The sequence below is a fragment of the Carassius auratus genome, chromosome 16 (genome assembly GCF_003368295.1).
Source record: "Carassius auratus strain Wakin chromosome 16, ASM336829v1, whole genome shotgun sequence".
In the NCBI taxonomy this organism is placed as follows: domain Eukaryota; kingdom Metazoa; phylum Chordata; class Actinopteri; order Cypriniformes; family Cyprinidae; genus Carassius; species Carassius auratus.
The window spans coordinates 14,258,239-14,279,731 of record NC_039258.1 but is presented as its reverse complement, the minus strand read 5'-3'; the positions used below and the strand labels follow the sequence as shown (position 1 = coordinate 14,279,731).

At 35.5% G+C, this 21,493-nt stretch overlaps 1 protein-coding gene across 15 annotated transcripts in view; it reads left to right on the top strand.

Annotated features, from left to right (window-relative positions):
• Positions 1-21,091, top strand: part of ecm1b (extracellular matrix protein 1b) — a 75,020-nt gene extending 53,929 nt beyond the window's left edge. For 10 of the 15 annotated variants that reach the window (XM_026284223.1, XM_026284226.1, XM_026284222.1 and 7 more), the window contains 6 exons: positions 13,490-13,758; positions 17,378-17,589; positions 19,394-19,655; positions 19,865-20,082; positions 20,502-20,589; positions 20,769-21,091. In XM_026284223.1, the coding sequence (XP_026140008.1) occupies positions 13,490-13,758; positions 17,378-17,589; positions 19,394-19,655; positions 19,865-20,082; positions 20,502-20,589; positions 20,769-20,942 (1,223 nt within the window). In that variant the 3' untranslated portion in view covers positions 20,943-21,091. Of the gene's footprint in view, positions 1-10,096; positions 10,389-10,708; positions 10,754-12,668; positions 12,689-12,831; positions 12,868-13,028; positions 13,086-13,179; positions 13,246-13,489; positions 13,759-17,377; positions 17,590-19,393; positions 19,656-19,864; positions 20,083-20,501; positions 20,590-20,768 lie in introns of those variants that run through there. The other 5 variants (XM_026284219.1, XM_026284224.1, XM_026284225.1 and 2 more) reach the window with 3 other exon arrangements.
• The last annotated feature ends 402 nt before the right edge of the window (positions 21,092-21,493 follow it).

Sequence of the window (21,493 nt, the reverse complement as noted above, 5' to 3'; positions counted from 1 at the left end):
AGTCCACACGTATTTGCCTCTGGAAAAACTCTCTTCACACCGTTTACTGGGTCATGAAGGAATGCCAGTGTTTTGACACTTGTTTTGACAAGCAAAGGGCAATTGAAAGCCATTCATTTTACTGGATGAGGCCAACTGCTCATAAATTCCACCTAGGTCACACCTAAAGGACAAAATTTTGAGTCAGACTGTACTTGCATATTATTGAACCTTTGAATGATTCAAATGTATACAAAATACAATAAAAAAAATAACTTTAAAATGTAAAAAAAGTGTAAATAAGCAACAGCAATATCCAGAAATAAACAGGTGTAAATGTACAGGCCTACAACAAATATTTTTTTCTACAATCACATTCTGAACACTGAACATAAAAGCAATAACAAACTACCAAAAAATATGTGAAATACATGGTGTAAAACACATAAAATAATTATTCCATACACATTTTTTGAGTGAGTGAGAGTTAGAAAGGGAGAGAAAGCATTTGTGCCTGTGTCTCTCGGTCTCTCTCTCTCTCTCTGTGGGTGTGTGTTTGTGTGAGAGATAGAGAGTGAGAGAGAGGGAGTGAGAGAGGGCAAGAGAGAGTGCGTGGGTCTCTGTGTGAGTGTAAGTCAGGCACGTGCACAGGTAGGGCTCAACCTGTGCAGAGCACATGCCCTTTTTGCCTTTACACCCCGAAGTGCCCTTTTTTTTGGTGGTGTTTTTTTTTTTTTTAATCAATGCTATTGGTCACCCTTTACGTCTGTCTGTCTGTTTTACCAAATGAAAGTTCTTAAAACGAGCTTGTGTAAATCTTATTCGATCCTCAAGCTGTCAGTAAGCTGATAACTCCGCCCCCTCTCATTGAATCAACTGAAGTTCCACAGCAGCCGCACAGTAGACAACAGCTGAGCTGAACAAAGTTTTGCGAAGGGTAAATAAATATCTTGTTGTTTGAATAAGTACTACTAAACACTGTCTATAAAGGCTCATATTTTATTTATTTGATGTCTGACTGACTCACTGACTGAGACATGTGGGACGTCGCCTGAGAGAGAGGGCTAGCATTTGCCATCTAGTCATAGCCAATACATAGCCAACACTTAAATAGCCTGTGCAGATAGTAGCATTTCATCTTTTATAAAATGCTAATTTGGCCAAATGCATTTTACCACAGGAAATACTGAGCGCTCCGTCTATATAGCTAAAAAAACTAGTTTGTAACCTAGATGAAAATGTAATGTGATGCCCGCAGCGGCAGGCGCCATCGCCGTTTTAATGACGGACAGAAAAAAAATCACATTTGCACACATTCGCTGGTCAAAAACGATATATTGATAAGTAATACAACAACATATAATTTGTTTTTACCATTGGAAAATCATAACAGGTGCGCCCCCGCGCTGTTTCGTACTGGAACTTACACAGCGACGAGTGATCCTCGTCACCTAGATAACTATATTTCTAAGAAATTTCTTCTTTGATTTATGATTGCTGATACACTTAATTTATTAACATTTAGGCTAATCATGTTATGGTATACTCTCTGTATACTCTCTTTATAAAATGTTGTAAAACATGGTTTTACTACAGTAATGTAGTAATAACTAAAAAAAAAAAAAAAATTACAGAAGATCACTGAAATCTTTATATTTTATCATACAGAATGTAATTCGTGATTCATTCCAAGGCTTCATTTATTTTATCCAAAATACAGCAAAATCAGTAATATTGTGTAATATTTTTACAATTTTAAATAACTGTTTTCTATTTGAATATTTTAAAATGTAATTTATTTTTGTGATCAAAGCTGAATTTTCAGCATCATTACTCCAGTATACTCTTCAGTGTCACGTGATCCTTCAGAAATGCTTTTCACTGCAACTGTACTTTTCACACTATTTTTATTTACTTTTTCATTGCTGGCTTATTTTAGGGGAAAGTGTAGTGAATAAGAGACCTTCGAGAGACCAACATCCCTGGTCCACCACAGTATCAAATTTTTGCCAGATACATGGCTCACAGAAGGTTGCTGTTGTATTAGGTTTAAAGAAGCCCTTAAAACCCTGTTTATCTATATTATCTAATATTATTATTATGGTTGTTATTAATCGTGAATAAATCTAAAGCTTTTGAGACAATTATTTTGTGTTATTGAATTTGTCATGAAGATGTGACCATTTCTTCCTTTTATGCAGGCTTACTAAATAATCTTGATATAAAAAGGGGGGGGGGGTGCCCTTTTTCAGTTTCAGCACATGCCCCTCAAAAGGTCTGTGCACGGCCCTGGTGTAAGTGTCTGTGCGTGTAAGAGAGAGAGAGAGAAGGTTGTAGAGAAAGTGTGAGTGAGAGAAAGAGGAAGAGAGGGCAAGTGTGCCTGGGTCTCTGTGTGAGTGTAAGTGTCTTTGTGTGAGTGTAAGTGTCTTTGTGTGTGTGTGTGTGTGTGTGAGTGAGTGAGTGTGAGAGAGGGAGAGAGCATGTGTGCACATGTGTCTCTGTCCGAGTGTGTGTAAGTGTTTTTTGATGAAAAAAAATAAATAAATAAATTGTTGAATTTCCCATTCATTTTCCAAAGACAAGATTGATTAATTTTTTTATTATTTTTTTTTACACACCTTCAGAACAACCGAATCAAGGCCAGTTTTTTGTGTATGTATAGATACATAGATAGATAGATAGATAGATAGATAGATAGATAAATAATGTAAGAAAAGTCACAAAATTGTATTCCTCTGAGATGAAGGGAACCCTTTTTTTAACTAATGAAAAGTCGATTGGGGTCATATTGACACCCAGGAAAGATTGAGGGTTAAACACTTTACCAGCGAACTACACTTTGAAAATATTTCTGTCAGAACACATCCGCTTATCTGATAAAAATGAATGTATCAAAATATTTTTAAATGTAATACCACTTTATGAAAACACCTATTGTAAACGTACCTGGATGTAAGAGTCATCATTTTGTCACACAGAGTAGGCTACAATATCCTTTGTCTGACACATCCATTTCAAGTCAGTCAGTCTGTATTAATGAACAGGTGACCTGAATCAGGTGTGTTTAATTAAGGAGACATGCATATTGTGCAGTGATGGGGGTCCTCCAGGAATGTTCTTAAGAACCATTGTGCTGTCTGCATACATTTACAAAATAACAAGAATGTGTTTGCTAATTATATATTGTAGTTTACTTTATATCATAATAGGCTACTATTTGTCTATTCTTTTTTTTTTAAGTTCTGTGCTTCAGAGATAAATTGTGTTACTATGTATATTGATGTGCTTAAAAAATTGTATTAATTGTTTGGCAAATGCAGGTGTGTTTGACTAGGGTTGGAGCTAATTCTGCATGCCAGGTGCACTCCATTCATTGGTTATCCCTAGGCCTGGTTCTTAGTCCTGGTCATGTGGACCCTCTGCTATGCACATTTTGCATGTCTCTCTTATTTAACACTCCCGATTCAGTTCATTAGCTTGGTAAAAGAGAGCTCCGTGAACTGAACTGAGTGTGTAAGATAAGGGAGATATAAAAATTAAAGACAAATGGGGTCTTCCAGACTTTTACCAGTGATAGATGCAAAAAGCTAACATTTCTCATTGGATGGGGGTTTATCAGGTATGGGTAACTGGAATGTGTGAGGGTACACAGACATGGAGGCTTTTTATTGGCATTGTACAGAGATGCATACTGCCATCAAGATTACATCTTTCATGAGAAGTCCATGGTTATTAGACCAAGACAATTCCAGCTCTCATTCTGCATGTGCTACAGAAGCACGGTAGACAGAGTGAATGTTCAGTCCAGATCTGTCTGAATATTGAACATGTGTGACCGATCATGAAAAGGACATTCAGGCAATGATGACCACAGACTGATGGGCAGCTGAAGAAGAAACAATTATTATCCTCGATTTACAAACAATTGAACACTGAAATTAAAAGGAAAGTTGACATGACACAGTGTGAAACGTGTTTCTGTCCCATTTATCTTATATTTACAGATTACTGTTTATTTAGTGAGTGAAAACATTGAAAATTTTGTTTGCAGTTTTGTCAATCAAATAAATATTAAATATGGGTTTCTATTTAATCCTATCGAGATGTTTTATGTCTTGAGGTCTATAAAAGTTAAAAATAATAATGATAAATATAAATTTCAAAGCATTCTATGTACTGTAATTATAAACTATACTGTCAGTTTACCATAGTTATCCAAATTAAGTAAATCATTCGCGTTTTTTTTTCAATTCATAAGAATAAAAACTTCTTATATTTGGGTTAAAATCAATCCCATGGCGTCATCTAGTGGACAACATTAATATCACTGCCTTAGCGTCCCAAATATGATAAATTAATAAAATTAAGCATGTTTGCTTAGAACGACTTTGTTCTCGATGCCATTTAATGTTAAAGATCGAATGTCTAATGAATATCTATTAGGGATGCACGATAATATCGGCACAACATCGGTATCGGCCGATAAAAGCTTAAAATGACAATTATCGGTATCGGCCGATATGAATATTTCTGCCGATGAGCCAAACCGATATTCTCCAAGTGAAATAATTGACCTGTTTTTCAGATGTGAATGTCTGTCTACATTTGTAAAATAATAAATTGATGGTAGAATCAGTACAGAAGAGATACATGGATTTCTCTTCAGTAAAATTAAAGTTTAAATATATCAGTATATATTTGTATATATATCGATATCGGTATCGGCATCGGCCAAAATTATTTAGAAAATATCGGCATATCGAATATCGGCCAAAATCCAATATCGTGCATCCCTAATATCTATTATAAATACAACTTTATTTCTGTTAAAATTACACTCTTCTATGTCAAGATCACAAGGAAACAAGAAAGAAATGTAATTCAAGCAGAAATCATGCATTTCCTCTCAGTTTTTCCCTACTGTTTGTAGCATCCAAGCAAACTGAACATTAATGTGCTTGTACTTATTATGCACTGTTACCACGTTTTGGGAAATATCTTAAAAACAACCTGTTACAAATGCATCTACTGTAATGCAAACCTTACATTTCGTGTAAAGCGAAGTATACTGAGACGATGTATATATCAGGCGTCTTGTGAGGCGGCGTATATTGAGACGGCGTATATATCAGGCGTCTTGTGAGGCGGCGTATATTGAGACGGCGTATATATCAGGCGTCATCTAAGGCAACGTAGCTAGGTTCAGACGTACTGAAAACACGTACTATTTTTGTTAAATTTCTTACGTACGCCGTCGTCACGTCGCCGCCTATGATTGGTTCCAACAGTGACGTCGCCGCGACGTCGCCGCGGGTCTGTCGTCTGCCCTCCCATTCAATCCCATTCACAAATGAACACGGACTGACGGCGACGGAAGGGTCGACTGCTCCTTCTCCTTCTCCTGCTAAGGCCTATGGCGTGCATTTTGTGACACATCTAAGCCTTAGCAGGAGAAGGAGAAGGAGCAGTCGACCTTTCCGTCGCCGTCAGTCCGTGTTCATTTTTGAATGGGATTGAATGGGAGGGCAGACGACAGACCCGCGGCGACGTCGCGGCGACGTCACTGTTGGAACCAATCATAGGCGGCGACGTGACGACGGCGTACGTAAGAAATTTAACAAAAATAGTACGTGTTCTCAGTACGTCTGAACCTAGCTACGTTGCCTTAGATGACGCCTGATATATACGCCGTCTCAATATACGCCGCCTCACAAGACGCCTGATATATACGCCGTCTCAATATACGCCGCCTCACAAGACGCCTGATATATACGCCGTCTCAATATACGCCGCCTCACAAGACGCCTGATATATACATCGTCTCAGTATACTTTGCTTTACACGAAATGTAAGGTTTGCATTACAGTAGATGCATTTGTAACAGGTTGTTTTTAAGATATTTCCCAAAACGTGGTAACAGTGCATAATAATAACTGCATAAAGTCTATTTTATGTTTGATAAATTATGTTTATCTGTTAAGTTGGTGTTGAAGTGAAGTACAAGCACATTAATGTTCAGTTTGCTTGGATGCTACAAACAGTAGGGAAAAACTGAGAGGAAATGCATGATTTCTGCTTGAATTACATTTCTTTCTTGTTTCCTTGTGATCTTGACATAGAAGAGTGTAATTTTAACAGAAATAAAGTTGTATTTATAATAGATATTCATTAGACATTCGATCTTTAACATTAAATGGCATCGAGAACAAAGTCATTCTAAGCAAACATGCTTAATTTGATTAATTTATCATATTTGGGACGCTAAGGCAGTGATATTAATGTTGTCCACTAGATGACGCCATGGGATTGATTTTAACCCAAATATAAGAAGTTTTTATTCTTATGAATTGAAAAAAAACGCGAATGATTTACTTAATTTGGATAACTATGGTAAACTGACAGTATAGTTTATAATTACAGTACATAGAATGCTTTGAAATTTATATTTATCATTATTATTTTTAACTTTTATAGACCTCAAGACATAAAACATCTCGATAGGATTAAATAGAAACCCATATTTAATATTTATTTGATTGACAAAACTGCAAACAAAATTTTCAATGTTTTCACTGACTAAATAAACAGTAATCTGTAAATATAAGATAAATGGGACAGAAACACGTTTCACACTGTGTCACGTCAACTTTCCTTTTAATTTCAGTGTTCAATTGTTTGTAAATCGAGGATAATAATTGTTTCTTCTTCAGCTGCTCATCAGTCTGTGGTCATCATTGCCTGAATGTCCTTTTCATGATCGGTCACACATGTTCAATATTCAGACAGATCTGGACTGAACATTCACTCTGTCTACCGTGCTTCTGTAGCACATGCAGAATGAGAGCTGGAATTGTCTTGGTCTAATAACCATGGACTTCTCATGAAAGATGTAATCTTGATGGCAGTATGCATCTCTGTACAATGCCAATATAAAGCCTCCATGTCTGTGTACCCTCACACATTCCAGTTACCCATACCTGATAAACCCCCATCCAATGAGAAATGTTAGCTTTTTGCATCTATCACTGGTAAAAGTCTGGAAGACCCCATTTGTCTTTAATTTTTATATCTCCCTTATCTTACACACTCAGTTCAGTTCACGGAGCTCTCTTTTACCAAGCTAATGAACTGAATCGGGAGTGTTAAATAAGAGAGACATGCAAAATGTGCATAGCAGAGGGTCCACATGACCAGGACTAAGAACCAGGCCTAGGGATAACCAATGAATGGAGTGCACCTGGCATGCAGAATTAGCTCCAACCCTAGTCAAACACACCTGCATTTGCCAAACAATTAATACAATTTTTTAAGCACATCAATATACATAGTAACACAATTTATCTCTGAAGCACAGAACTTAAAAAAAAAAGAATAGACAAATAGTAGCCTATTATGATATAAAGTAAACTACAATATATAATTAGCAAACACATTCTTGTTATTTTGTAAATGTATGCAGACAGCACAATGGTTCTTAAGAACATTCCTGGAGGACCCCCATCACTGCACAATATGCATGTCTCCTTAATTAAACACACCTGATTCAGGTCACCTGTTCATTAATACAGACTGACTGACTTGAAATGGATGTGTCAGACAAAGGATATTGTAGCCTACTCTGTGTGACAAAATGATGACTCTTACATCCAGGTACGTTTACAATAGGTGTTTTCATAAAGTGATATATATATAAAAGGCATTGTCATCAAAAGGCTTGTTCTGTTTTTTATACACACATATATATATATATATATATATATATATATATATATATATATATATATATATATATATATATATACTTGTTCTTTTTTTTTCTGTTGAATTCGAAATGTTTGACGTTGTCTTTTAAGTCTTCAAATTAAATGTTTGATACCAATCAAAATGTACTCTGAATTTTATTCACATTTTTAGATTAGTATTGTAATAACCCAAAACTTCAAATGCGTTTGTCATTAATGAATTTAAGACACAGAAAACTTCTCACAACATACAATAACACAGCAATGCTGATTTATCATTACTAATTGTACTTTTATTTCTGAAAATGAGCAAGCAGTACAAACAGTGGCTTGAAATAATATCAATTGCAAAAAGACGGAAAAAAAATGTAACTGGAAAAGGGATGCCATAAAACTGAAAAATTAGTTGTATATTAAATGTTAAATTTTAGTGAAATCATTGTTTATCCTACAGGCCAAAAGTTACATATTTAAGGGACATGCTAAATATTTGCGTCTCCATACATTATTCTAAAAAAAAGTTTGATCAACATGAAGATCCCCATTCTCATTCCAAGACTTTGAGACTTTAGATTTTTAATTTTAAAAATCCTTTAAGATTTTTTTTTTATCCTCCAATGTGTGGATATTTCTTGTCGAAGTGAATTTCTCGCTATATCAGCATAGTTTGTGGCTAAACATTTTGTAAAGCCTGCATTTTTCTGAATTGTACCAATATGTTTCCAATAATATTCATTGTTTCACTGTTATGTGGAACACATCTCTTGCAGCTCAGTCAACAAACTCATCTGCAAAGTTCATCTGTTGACTTAAAATGTTGAAAACATTCATATATATGAAATATATATGAAGAGTTCAGATGCAAAAACCTCTAAATGCCATCTGAAATTTTCATCTAAAATTAGGATTTTTATCGGGCTCATATATTTATATTCAGTTATTTCACTTTAATAGCCTGGAAAAGGACCTGCACATCACAATTAAAGTAAAATGACTCAACCTAAGCATAGGACCTTGATAAAAATCCTAATTTTAGATGAAAATTTCAGATGGCATTTAGAGGTTTTTGCATCTGAACTCTTCATATATATATATATATATATATATATATATATATATATATATATATAAAACGCCAACACAAGATTACATCAATATAGATCTAAATATGCAAACTTGCTCAATCACTTAGGCTGCTGGCGCCCTCTATAGGCATTTACATTACATATTGTACATACATTTATTGTTTAGATGAACATTCCTTTATGTATTTTAACAGTGTTCAGTGAAACCATATGATTACTCGCTTTTAATGTTTTATTTAAACCAATTATTGCCTCATCGTTACAGATATTTTAAGTCTACTTTTAAAGATTTACAGTTTAAGCAAATATTTCAAGTCTTTTCTGTATTACAAAAAAAAAAAATCATCAGTAGATTGCTCATTTAACAAAATAATCGTTAGTGACAGCCCAATTTAAAGTGTTTCAAAATGCACCTGAATTTTTAATACACTTCTTTAACAATTTTATTAAAATACCTTTTCATTACCTTCTATTGACCAAAATTATTTAGCTCAATGGTTGATATGCACATTTTATGGTCGACATGACTCTGAAAACAGGACAAACTGAGAACCGTAACAAGAGTGTTAAGTAAAATTATTAACATAACCAATATATCAAAAGTAAAACCTCAGAATGGCACAAATCAGAATAATGTTTAATAATTAATGTGTGTGAATTTATGTTGATGTTATTGTGAAAATACAACTAATTTTCAGCTCTGTTGATGGTGTATAATTTGTAGTAAAATAATGTAAAACCAAAAAAATATTTAATTTAACTCTATTTGAGGTATTTTGTGTCACAGTCAGTTGAGGCGGTTTACTTATCACGCGTCTGTTGAGGTGACGTCAGTTGAGGCGGCGTACTGATCACGCGTCTGTTGAGGCGGCGTACTGATCACGCGTCTGTTGAGGCGGCGTACTGATCACGCGTCTGTTGAGGCGGCGTACTTGTCACGCGTCTGTTGAGGCGACGTACTCTTATGACACGCAAAAATACACGACTGTCGACTTCGTCAGGTAATCCTGTCACATTCCACCCGCCATAAAGGCCTTAGATGTGTCACAAAATGCACGCCATAGAACCTGTAGGATTTTGCGCATGCGCGACTGAACGAATCACTCCCCGAGACGACTCGTTCTTTCCGAGTCACTTTAAAGATTTGTTCAAAATGAACGAATCGTTCAAGAACGACCCGACCCGTCTGAGTGTATTTTTGACGGTAAACACCAATGGGGGCTCCTTTCCATCCTCACTCATCTGACTTATTATTTTCGAGTCTAAGCTGGTACAAGATACGAGGGGGCACGTACTGGTAGGCAGAAAAAAGTAAATAGAAGTGACCTGTGAAGGAGTTAAAGTGTGACAGCAAGTCCTCCTGATGGTCCTCCTCCTCCACATGATCTTCTCCTGACTGCAGGGTTTGTCTTTAAAAGCTGAAGAGCGGAACAGTGAACGGTCAGCTCCCTCCGCGTCAGATACACGTTAACCTCAACAGAGAAGTGTTTGACTGAGGGCACATCACTGACCATGAGCTCCTCACGCGGCGTGGGACTTTATTTGACGCTTTTACTCGCTCTTCTGTGCGACGCATCTGAAGGTAAATGCAACTTTTTAGGTCTGCGTCACGCTAATGTTTTCATGTCGTTTGCACAGAACAAAGCTCAAACATGGAGTAAGCTACTTTTGTATATATCTTATGTTCAGGATTTATGAGAAGGAATATAAATTCATTGGGCTTTTACGATAGTGTAGAAATTATTTATCATATTTGGTATTAGGCTGTTTTTTTTTTTATAGATTTTTCCCCCCATGCATGCCAGAGTTACATAAAACATGCTTGCAGATGTTCTGGATGTTATCCGAGTATTTTTGTTTCTTCCCGCTAATGACTAATGCCAATGTGTCCTACTTTTCCAGACTCTCCTGTCCAAAGGGAAATTACTGTCACACTGTTTGATAAAGGTCTGTTTAAATTATATTTTCAAATTTATACCATAACCACTCCTCCATATTTTAAATGTATAGTGTATAGTTGAATAATATCACACCAGCATGTTATTGTAAATGTCAGCGATTCTTCCCTGCTGAAAAACTATAGAAACCATCACAGGAATTGTACTGGTTTTAATGAAAACTGTAATGTCCCTGTTGCTCTCTTCTGGTAATTTGTTGCCTTTTTATTGGTGGCTTATTAAACCATTAAATCCTAAGGGAATATGTCTCAAAGCACACCACTGGAAACATTTTTTTAATGGTTCATATTTGATGTTTTGTAATGGTTTTTGTAATGGAAACTATAATAATTTTTTTGATGGTTTCTATTGTTTTTTTTTGTTTTGTTTTGTTTTTTTCAGTAGGGATCCACAGATATTTAGTTCAGCATGATTGTGAGTTTCATGGATAAAGCAATATAGTTAATGGGCAGTTAATATAAGTAATTAATTTAAGGCAGTTATTGTGTAAGATTATTGATACCATTTGTCTGTAAGATTATTGCTGTTAATGCCGTTTGACTGGATCAGAAGAAGGTCACCGTCTGAAAAGACAAGGAACTCTTACAAGAATCAACAGCTGAACTCAGTCTCGCAAAACAGCACACCCAACTGAGAGAAGCAAAAAAACTCCAAGTTACTCACATGCAACCCCCAAAAGTGATATGCTAAAACCCCTGCAACAACAAACAATACCATTTGGGAACATTTCTGGATATTTAAGGGAGAGTTACAAAGAGCTCAGGGAATATGCAAACAGATCTCCCATACGAGTGCTGTTTGTATTATTTTCTGCTACGAGGTAACTACTACTAAAATCTTGATTTCTGGATTATTGATTATGTATTTTATTGATTGGGAATTTATGATTTGAATTGGATGGTGAATTATTCTTTGCTTATGGTTAATAAATTGCTATACTTGATTCTTTATCCTAACTATTTGTGTTGTTAACTCTAATATGTTGTAGTAAGTCTATAACACTGCAAATCTGTTCTCGTGTTTAAAAAAGATAAATGTTTTAGAGCTCTGGCTAAAACATTGGTATTAGTTATGTATACTAACTAGAGGCTAATGGGCTTTTCCGTTTAGGACAACAGTGAGTTGTTGATCAACCTAAATTCGGGTCAGTCTCAACCTCTGATTATTGTAACATTATTCTAACTAAGTGGATGTGAGAAATCACGGCATGATTATGTAAAGTTACATTAGAGTAATTTAAATTGGTCAACTTGGTTCTATAGTAATGGTCATGACCTCTGGTTACATATAGTTTTACTTTAAGTGTACAGATCTATTGGGGACTTAATAAAAGTATTCTGGAATGATCAAGGTAAGGCACCGGCCGTCTTCAATAGAAGTCAGTCTCCTCTGTCTAATGACCAAGACTGATGAGTTTGTGAGTAAGAGATTTGTATATCAGACTGATATAAGACTCAAAGTGTTCTAGAAATCTGAATGAGTATAACATAAAGTAAAGGCTAAATCGAATGGAGCATTTACTGAAACTTAATAATTATTACACATCTCTTAACCTTTTTAATCGAATCAACCAAAGAGTTAATGTATTTTAGAAAACATATTTAAAGTAATATTGTTGCATAAAAGGAATGACAGTATCATGCAAGAATCCTTCTGCCGCGTCATTGGCTGCCATTGTTGGACCAGTGAGTGAACCTTACATATTCTAAAACAACATACCATTCAGATTAAAATTGGAACGTTGAATTGTCAAAAAAAAAAAGCATAACTTTGCATGTCACCAACACAACAAGCAGATTGAAAGCTGGTGTGGCTCATTGATGTTGTTCTGTTTGTTTTTGCAGGAAATTTTGTGTAAAATTTCCAAACAGATTTTGCAAAAAGTTGAATTTGGTCAAGTGTGTGGATGATGACTTCTAGAAGGGTTAGCTGTGCTTCATACATCGCTATACAACTAAATTTTGCTCGTTTGAATGCAAGTTTTGCTGGTAATGTCATCACTGATGATTAAAGCAAAGCCGTTCTTGTCAGGAGCCTGACCTGTTTGTTGTTTTCTTTCATTCGCAGATGGCCTTCAGCATGAGATGACACTTCCCCCTGAGGGTAAGGCCATGATCAGTGATTGACTTGTCCTGTTGATTGATCAGTTGGTTTATATTTGTAATGGATATGTGTTTTGCTTTGTTAAAAGTAATGTTGACTTGAAAAGCAAAACTTATTTTCATCTGTAAAGCAACAGTTTACAATCTCTTTTTTTATTTCAGAGCTGGACTTTTTGATGATGCAGAGACCAGTCATCCCTGACCTTTCCAAAGTGATGGGTGAGTGATCACTTGCTGTTTCTCAATGTAAAGTCAGTGGATTAGTTTGACTGGTGTCTTACATCCTCTCCTGGGTTTCTTTGTGTGTATTTAGCTGCAGGCTCTTCCGACATGACCGAGAGAGAAGTCACAAACTTTCACCCTGAGAATGCTCCAATAGGTACAGTTGCATCCTATAATGTGTTCAGATTCAGTTTGGCCAGTGTGTCTCGACTTCTGAGCAAGAACTTGGTGTGGTCTTTAGATGAACATTTTATGTTTATATAAAAAGCTTTTTCATAGTGTTTAAGAAGCACTGTGCTTGATTTAATATAGCACTGGTTGAGATGCAGCATTTTACAGATTTTTAACCTGTCAAATTCTTTGGTATAATTGTTTTTTACATTTTAAAAATCTCTCATCAGGTCGCCCAGTGTTTGGCCCTCGCTCAGTGGGACCCAGGATGGGTCCAGAGGTTGATTTCCCCCCTGCCTTTCCAAATACAGGCAACCTGCAAGATATCTGTCAGTTCAGTAAAGCTCCGGTCCGGTATCCTAGGGACATGTTTCCTCAGAGTGGCTTTGGCCGTGAGCATCGTCAGGCTGATGCTATCAATCAACTTCAGTCCTGGTACGGTGTCTGCTGCGGCATTAATGGAACACCAGAAGAGCAAATCTGTTGTGCTGAACAAGCGGTGAGAGTCTTGACATTATTATACTTTCTAATAACAGGTGTAGCTTTCACAAGACTATATTCACAGGATCTTCTGTCCAAACTCATATGTACTTCTGTTATGAAATTAATTCGCCGTGTTTCCATTGTGGGGCCAAAAGCAGGCATGCTATTGGGTGCCAGGGCCAGTTGGATTTCCACTGTCACTTCCGGGGCTTGATTGTGCCTCGTTGCTGCTTCCTCAGGGCCAACAGTCTGGGTTTTTTGACCCGACTAAAACCTTGGGCCAAAGCGGGTCAGCTGGGGCTAGAGGAGCTAACAGTTATAACACCAGCATTAAAAACTTATTTAAATAAGTTAAGCTCAAAACTCACTTTCAGTCAGAAGCAAGTGTTTGAGATAACTTGATCCGGTGTGGATTATAATCAACATACAAGGCAGAAATATTTATGAGCGATGCTAAAGACTGTGCAGGCTAGGCATTAACATTACCATAGAAAACACTGTAAATGTGACAGCTTGAAATCAGATGACAGCTTCTTATTCTCTGTCACAATCATGTATTTTAGTAACATTTTATCTGTCATAAGTCTCGTCTCGAGACCTTAGCTCCGCGTAGCCCAAATAATAATGTTTTTTGTTCGGAAGCTTTTATAAAAATATAGAAATTATAATTTTTTCTAAATGTGATGTGTATATAGGCTACTGTGACTACAAATAAACAGAAACCGACTCGACTGAATAGCAGACTATGTTCATAGCATTTTATTTCTGTGTGACTAATTTTCAATCCTGATAAATTATGATGTATTACTTATCATAGTAAAACATTGATGCCTTTGAATTAAGATATTAAACTAAGCATGCAAACAAATGGCTGCTTTTATCATGTTCGAGTGACTTATTTTATTAAGTTTTCTGATAACTTCTCTTTGTTGGTGAAATGATGGTGCGTGACGAGGAGGCATGTAAAGGGCAGTGGAAATGCAGTGCTATTTTGGCCTCGGTGCTACAGGTCCAAGGCTATGAGACCTGCCTGGCCCATTTAAATCACTGGCCGGACAGTGGAAAAGCGGCTATTGAGAACTACTAATATATAGATTTAGTGTATGAATTCAATGCCACCAAACTAAATGAGAGCAGCAACAATTGAATTGGAGCACTTTATAGCATATTTTTGTAGGCCAACCTGTAAATGAACATCACCCTTTTTTTTTCTCAACAAAAACCCAATTGGATTTATTATTATTATTATTTTTTTTTAAATTGGCTTTTGGATTATTGCGGAAAATAAGTTCTATCACTAATAAGTATATAATTCTTACATGTTTTGATAATCTTAACAAATGAACACAAATTTAATGAATTTTCACCAGAAGTAGAAAGCTAAATGTAGGCTATTAAAAAACTTCAACACAGTTCTTCTCTCTTTCAGTCTTTATTGAAAAAATTCAGAGTTAGAATAGTTTGTAAGAGTGTGATGTATAAACATAATGAGGTTATAAAAGCAGACTAGTGAGTAGATGGATTTACCTGTATAATGATTTTTAATGTCGACAATAGCCTCTGTAGTCCCATTTGGCTGTGTTAGCAACCACCTATTTTAATCAGTCAAAAAAAATGAAAATTTGTGCGACTTGCCTTAACCAAAAATCTTGTGTTTAGCAACCCATTGACTTCAGGATGTTGGAACCAGAAGGTTTAAAATGCTAAATTGTTTTGAGTGCTAAAATGTCAATCCAGCACCAAACTCTGCCATTATTTGAGGCTGTGTAGCCTTTCTCAAACAGTTTTAGCGCTACAAAGTCACAGTGTTTGTTTACACTCACATCTGGTTTAAATAACCCAGTTCTTAACTGCTAACATTACTAAAGCAGAGACCACAGATGTAGGAGGACTGGCTTTTCACCAGAAAGGGAAAGACATTTTTGTTTTCCCCTGCCTTTCCTTTGTAATTTACTGCATTTACTTGAATGTTTTGATGTTGCTCAGTCCTATTGTTTACTTTGTCTGTATATGGACATTGTCGTACGCTCTCATGTACAATCAAGGTCTTTAGATAAAATCTCTCTTTGTTTTAGTTTCAATATTTAGTCTTCGGTGACAAAGTATCCAAAACATTGGACCATTGTCAAAGTAAACCGCTTTGACTGTATGTGAGAGTATAATTCTCTCATGACTGTTGCACTCTCTCTTTTTCATTGTAGATGTACCTATACAATGTAGTTGTTTTATGTAGTGTTTTTCATGGAAAGTTTCCTTTATTTTTTTGTAATTTTAATAAAATAAAGCAAACTTTCTTATATTCCAGATTCATTGAACATAAACTGAAATATTCCAAGAGGTTTATATATATATATATATATATATATATATATATATATATATATATATATATATATATATATATATATATATATAAATCTGATGGTTACGACTTACAGCTTAAAATAATAAATTTTTTTAAAAAAGTTAATATTTTCTCAAAGATCCATCAAAAAAAGATTTACAAAACAGAAATGTTCAAGATCTCCAAAGTAGGTTTAATTATGCAGTCAATACTTAATTGGGGTCTCCTTTTGCACAAATTACTGCTTCAGTGCGGTGTGGCATGGAGGCAATCATTCTTGTGGCACTGCTGAGGCGTTACTGAAGCCCAGGTTGCTCTGATAGCAGCCTTCAGCTCTGTATTGTTTTTTCAGATGTTCCACTAATCTTCCTCTTCAAAATACCCCATAGATTCTCTATGAGGTTCTAGTTAGGTGAGTTTGCTGGCCAGTCAATCTCAGGCCCCGTCCACATGGAGACGGAGCTTACACCAATCCGATCTTTTTTTCCCTCGTCTCAAGAAATATCCGCGTCCACACGAAACCTCAAAATGATGTAGTATACATGCCAGACCAGTATGTGGCGCTGTAATTCTGCCACAGAGATACACTAAAACGAACATGGAACAATACATTTATTAATCAGTGTTAATGTTAGTTAATAAAAAGACAATCGTTCAGTCTTTGTCATGTTTTTGTTGCTGTTACGTGACGTAGAGGTGTCTGACTAGGGAGGAGACGTGGGCTGATGACGTCATCGTTTCAGAAAATATACGAATTAGCCGTCCAGACGAAAACGCAAAGACGGCTTTTTCAAATTTAATTGGCATTCCCTGACAGTCTTCCCAAGGCTGTCATCCCTGTTGCTTGTGCACCTTTTCTTACCACACTTTTTCCTTCCACTCAACTTTCTATGAATATAGTTTGATACAGCACTCTGTGAACAGCAGCCCTTTCAGCAATGACCTTCTGTGACTAAGGGTATTGATGATTGTCTTCTGGATAACTGTGAAGTTAGTAATCTTTTCCATAATTTTAGTTGTATGTTCTAATCTAGCCCAACAGTTACCCAGTATTTATACTCAAAATTAATCAAACTAATCAAGCTCAAAATAGAATATTCTCATTTTGAGATACAGCTTTGGAAAATAAAAAATTCAGTTGTAAACATCAGTTAGTTTGCAATGAATCTAGAATATAAGAAAGATTGCTTTTTTTATTACAAAAAATAAAGAACTTTTTCATTATATTTTAATTTTGTGAGATGTACCTGTATATATTTATTTCTGATTTACTGTGTTTCCAATCATTCAGTGGAAGAAGAGTCTGTCTGACTACTGTACTGAGGAATTCTCTATTAAAACCAGTCACTACTTCTGCTGCAAGAAGAGAGGGAAGGCCAGATGGAGCTGTTTTGATAAGGAGGCTTCAGATTCTTCATATCACGTCTCCTCCGAAGTCTCAAATGGCAAAACTCCACAAAAGTTCAAAAGTTCCTTCAAATATAACTCCATAGCTTGCAAAGGGTAGGTTTCTACTGGAGTATGTACAGTGAGTTTGTAGTTGGAGTTTTAATGGGCATTTTGTTTTTTACAAAAATGTTGAAAATCAGTGTTTGTAGTTACCTGAGTGAACTGTTATTTTGTATTAATTACTATATTCTATATTTATTGACTGTGCTTGAGGTTTTAACATCATATCAGTGTTACAGAAACATTTTCTAGCTTTTATTTGACGGTATATATTTTTGTAAGCCTTGATCTCACATTTGTTTCATAATATGGCTGCATGTAGTTTAAAGATAAAAAAAAATTGTTAAATGCATTTTTGTTTTTCCAAAAACTTTTCTTTTAAAATAAATGCAGTCATGGAAATAACTGTCATGTTGATGTGGCTTACCATTTTACTTTGTATTTTTAAATTGTAAAATGCACATACAGCATTTGGTGATGTTCAAGCTTTTTTATAGATATTGACTGGGAAAGTATGGTATTGAATGATAATGGTCTCACACTCTCTTATTAAAGAGTATAAAAGATAACTGAAACTTCATTTACTACCCTGTGTAATTGATCTCTAGTAAATACTGTGCTTTGAACCAGTGGTCCTGACTAGTTATTCTTCAAATCCTGTTGGATCAACATTGGTTATGCCACATGATAGATGTTCACATCAAACAATTAAATAAATTATTTTCAACATTGAGAATAATTTTTTTTTTTTTAAATCATTTAAGTAGTGTTCTTTCGCTTCTGATCTCATTCTATAATGATATCTATGACACAAAATAAAAGGTGGCACACTGTTAATGTTTGATTTAATGATGAAAAGAAGTAGACTGAAGACCCTAATGTGGCTACTAATGTAAATAGAAAAGCACATGAGCAATCATTTAATCTCCCATCCTATGCTTTTTATAGCGTCAAAACAATCAAGAATTTAAACTGTAATCTGGTTCAGTTGTATTAAACATTTTTGACTTTAGTAAAACGTTAGATGTTAACCAATGAAGTACATTTGTAGATTACATAACAAAATCTCTTACATAAAGAATAAAGTTCTCTTAATCGGCCAATGTGTGAGAAGCACATCTTCAAAATTGTTCTCTAATGGTTAGACCACATGATATGTGGTTTTAAAGTATACAGTTCAAAGACACATAATCAGTGACCTAAACAGAAAAATAAGTTCAAAGTTCCTTTCCACATTTATTAACAGATTTGAATATACAAGATTTTATAGTCAGTCCACCTGAAATTCAAATTGGGCAAACAATAAAAATCTAAAACCTGAGAAGTTCATGTTTAAGAGAACTTGAGACCTGTTTAAGACCGTCCCTAATATGCTGCTGCATGATATTACTTTAGGTCCAGACATAGGGTTATATTATTTGCAAAGATGCCCAAGAAGAACAAAACACCATGGTATAAGTCATTTATTTGTTTTTAAATTAATTTCAATATGTCAAAAATGTTACCAGTCATAACTGGGCCATTGTACCAACTGATCTTTGACACCTAATTTCTTAAATAAGAGAGCAAATCTATAACATTTGTACAAAGAGAAGTATGTAGGTTTTTTTTTTTCAATGTAGACAAAAATATAGCTGGAAAGAAAAAAGTATGTGTCATCTTCTCAACCCATAAAAAGAAGAAATGTGTCATCCTCAACACTGGTTCATATTCTAGTTGTAGGTGGTGATGTAACAAATACTCATTCATCCCACCATGTTAATAAGCATGTTTAGAGTTGCAAATGAGACAGAGGAAAGGGGAAATGAAAAGATAATGTATAAATACTTAAACACTGCTCTCTCTCTTAATCATCCAGCTCATTGGTGGCTTCTCCACAAGCACTTATGAAGCAGTCGGAAGTTCCACACATCAGCTTTCCACCTGGCCGTCCCGATTCCTCCAACATAGCACATATCTGCGCTCATCACAAGACCCGACCACGATACACGCCCAAGTGTCTTCCTCGCACTGGCTACGGCTGGCTGGTCCGTCAGTCGAAGGCCATCAACGTCCTCGAGAGAGAATACAAGCAGTGCTGCAAGGTGAAAAAGAGCGACCAACGCTGTGCTGAAAAGAAGGTGAAGAGAATTGATTCTCAGTTCAGTTCACAATTTCTAAACTCATAAAAACACTTCCAAATGGTAAATAAAACAAGTTTGCGTAATCAACAAACAAAGACATCATAAATAAGAATAATTTATAATTTCAGATTCCTTTAAGCTGAAAAGAAAAAAAAACTGGCATTACCTTTTCTTATTAAACTTGTTTCTCTTTTTACCCATTTCAGTGGAAGAAGATGGTTGATAAGTTTTGTAAAGATGAGAAGAAAGCCAAAGGACAGCAGTTTGAGTGTTGTGGAAAGAAGAAGGGAGAAGAGCTGTACTCCTGTTTTGCAGCTTCTGCCCCGGATCCAGAATATAGACCCACTGATGGAGAACTCGGCGCTCCTGCTGCTCCTCCAACCCTCCAGACTTTGTGCCATACACATACAGCCATCCAGAGCATGTAAGACTCACTTCATTCCAAATTGCATGTTTAACAAAAATACAGTAAAACTACTTCAAATGTTTTTGTTTATATATATATATATATATATATATATATATATATATATATATATCTATGTTTAGGCTGATATTTTTCCCGTCAGACAACACTGACCATAAAAGCTAGTCAAAACCAGGATAGTTAAAAAACAGTCTCGGCGTGGTTAACCTTGTGCATGGCAAAACATTGTCAAGGACAATGGAAATCCAAGTATATATTTAACTAAATGTCTAAATGTTTTTTTTTTTTATTGTGCATAGTTTTATTAGTTTATTTTTTGTTTTTCCAACATGCTCCAAACTGTAGGTGCTGGAAAATATATATGTATATATATTATTTGATGAATTAGTAACAGAAATCGAATTTGTCACCCATAGGAAAGGTTTTCCGTTTTCTGTGGATCAAATGGTTGAACGGTGCTGTCCTCTAGAGTTACAGGAGAGACCTGCATGTATAGAGGCTGAGGTAAGGCCAAGATTGACATGAAGTGATGTGTGGCCAAGCTGGGTCAATGGGTGATTAAATATGCTTAATAAATCTAAATGTAATTGTAAAGAGTCTCTTTTTAAGGGAATGAATGGTTAAAAGATTAAACAACATAAATTCTCATTTTCTTTATCTTATACTGAATTGTTTTCCTCTAGCTTGGCAGGCACATTAATGATATGTGTAACGTGAAGGAGCTGGTGAAGCCTCATTGTTGTGCACCCAAAATCAAAAACCGTGTCAAATGTGCCACAAAGCTGCTCCTGAGCTATATCGGCAAGGCAGAGAAAGACAGCAGGAGGAAGAACTGCCCCCAGCCTCTGCTGGTCTGAGTCAGACAGAATCCCTGATGTGATCTCTGAATGTGGATCGGTTTTTTTTTTTAACAGAGTGCACACATTTCAATATATGTACACTTGAGCTGAAGCAAACCTGTACCACTTATTGTCTCTTTTATAATGCATTTTATGCCTTTTATGCAGTTTTGTTGCAAAACTTCTTACAGATTATCAAGAGACATTTTTCAAAGAAAGAACTGCTTGGACAGTTCAAAATGTTTTGTTTACACTGTTTCCTCTCTGTTCTAAAAAATATAACAAATTAAATATGTATATAATATAGAAATAAAGTCTTCTGTGATTTTATGTTGTTCTCAATATCAATACAATTTACATTTTAAATACTATATATATATGTGTGTGTGTGTGTGTGTGTGTGTGTGTGTGTCTCTTTCTCTCTCTCTCTCACACACACACACACACACACATACATAGATATAAATATATATAACTATAATAGACTGTAAACAGCCTGACATAAACAGCTTTGGGAGAGCAGCTAAGACCAGTCAACAATCATAGGGTGTGTGTTTTTTTTTCAGCAG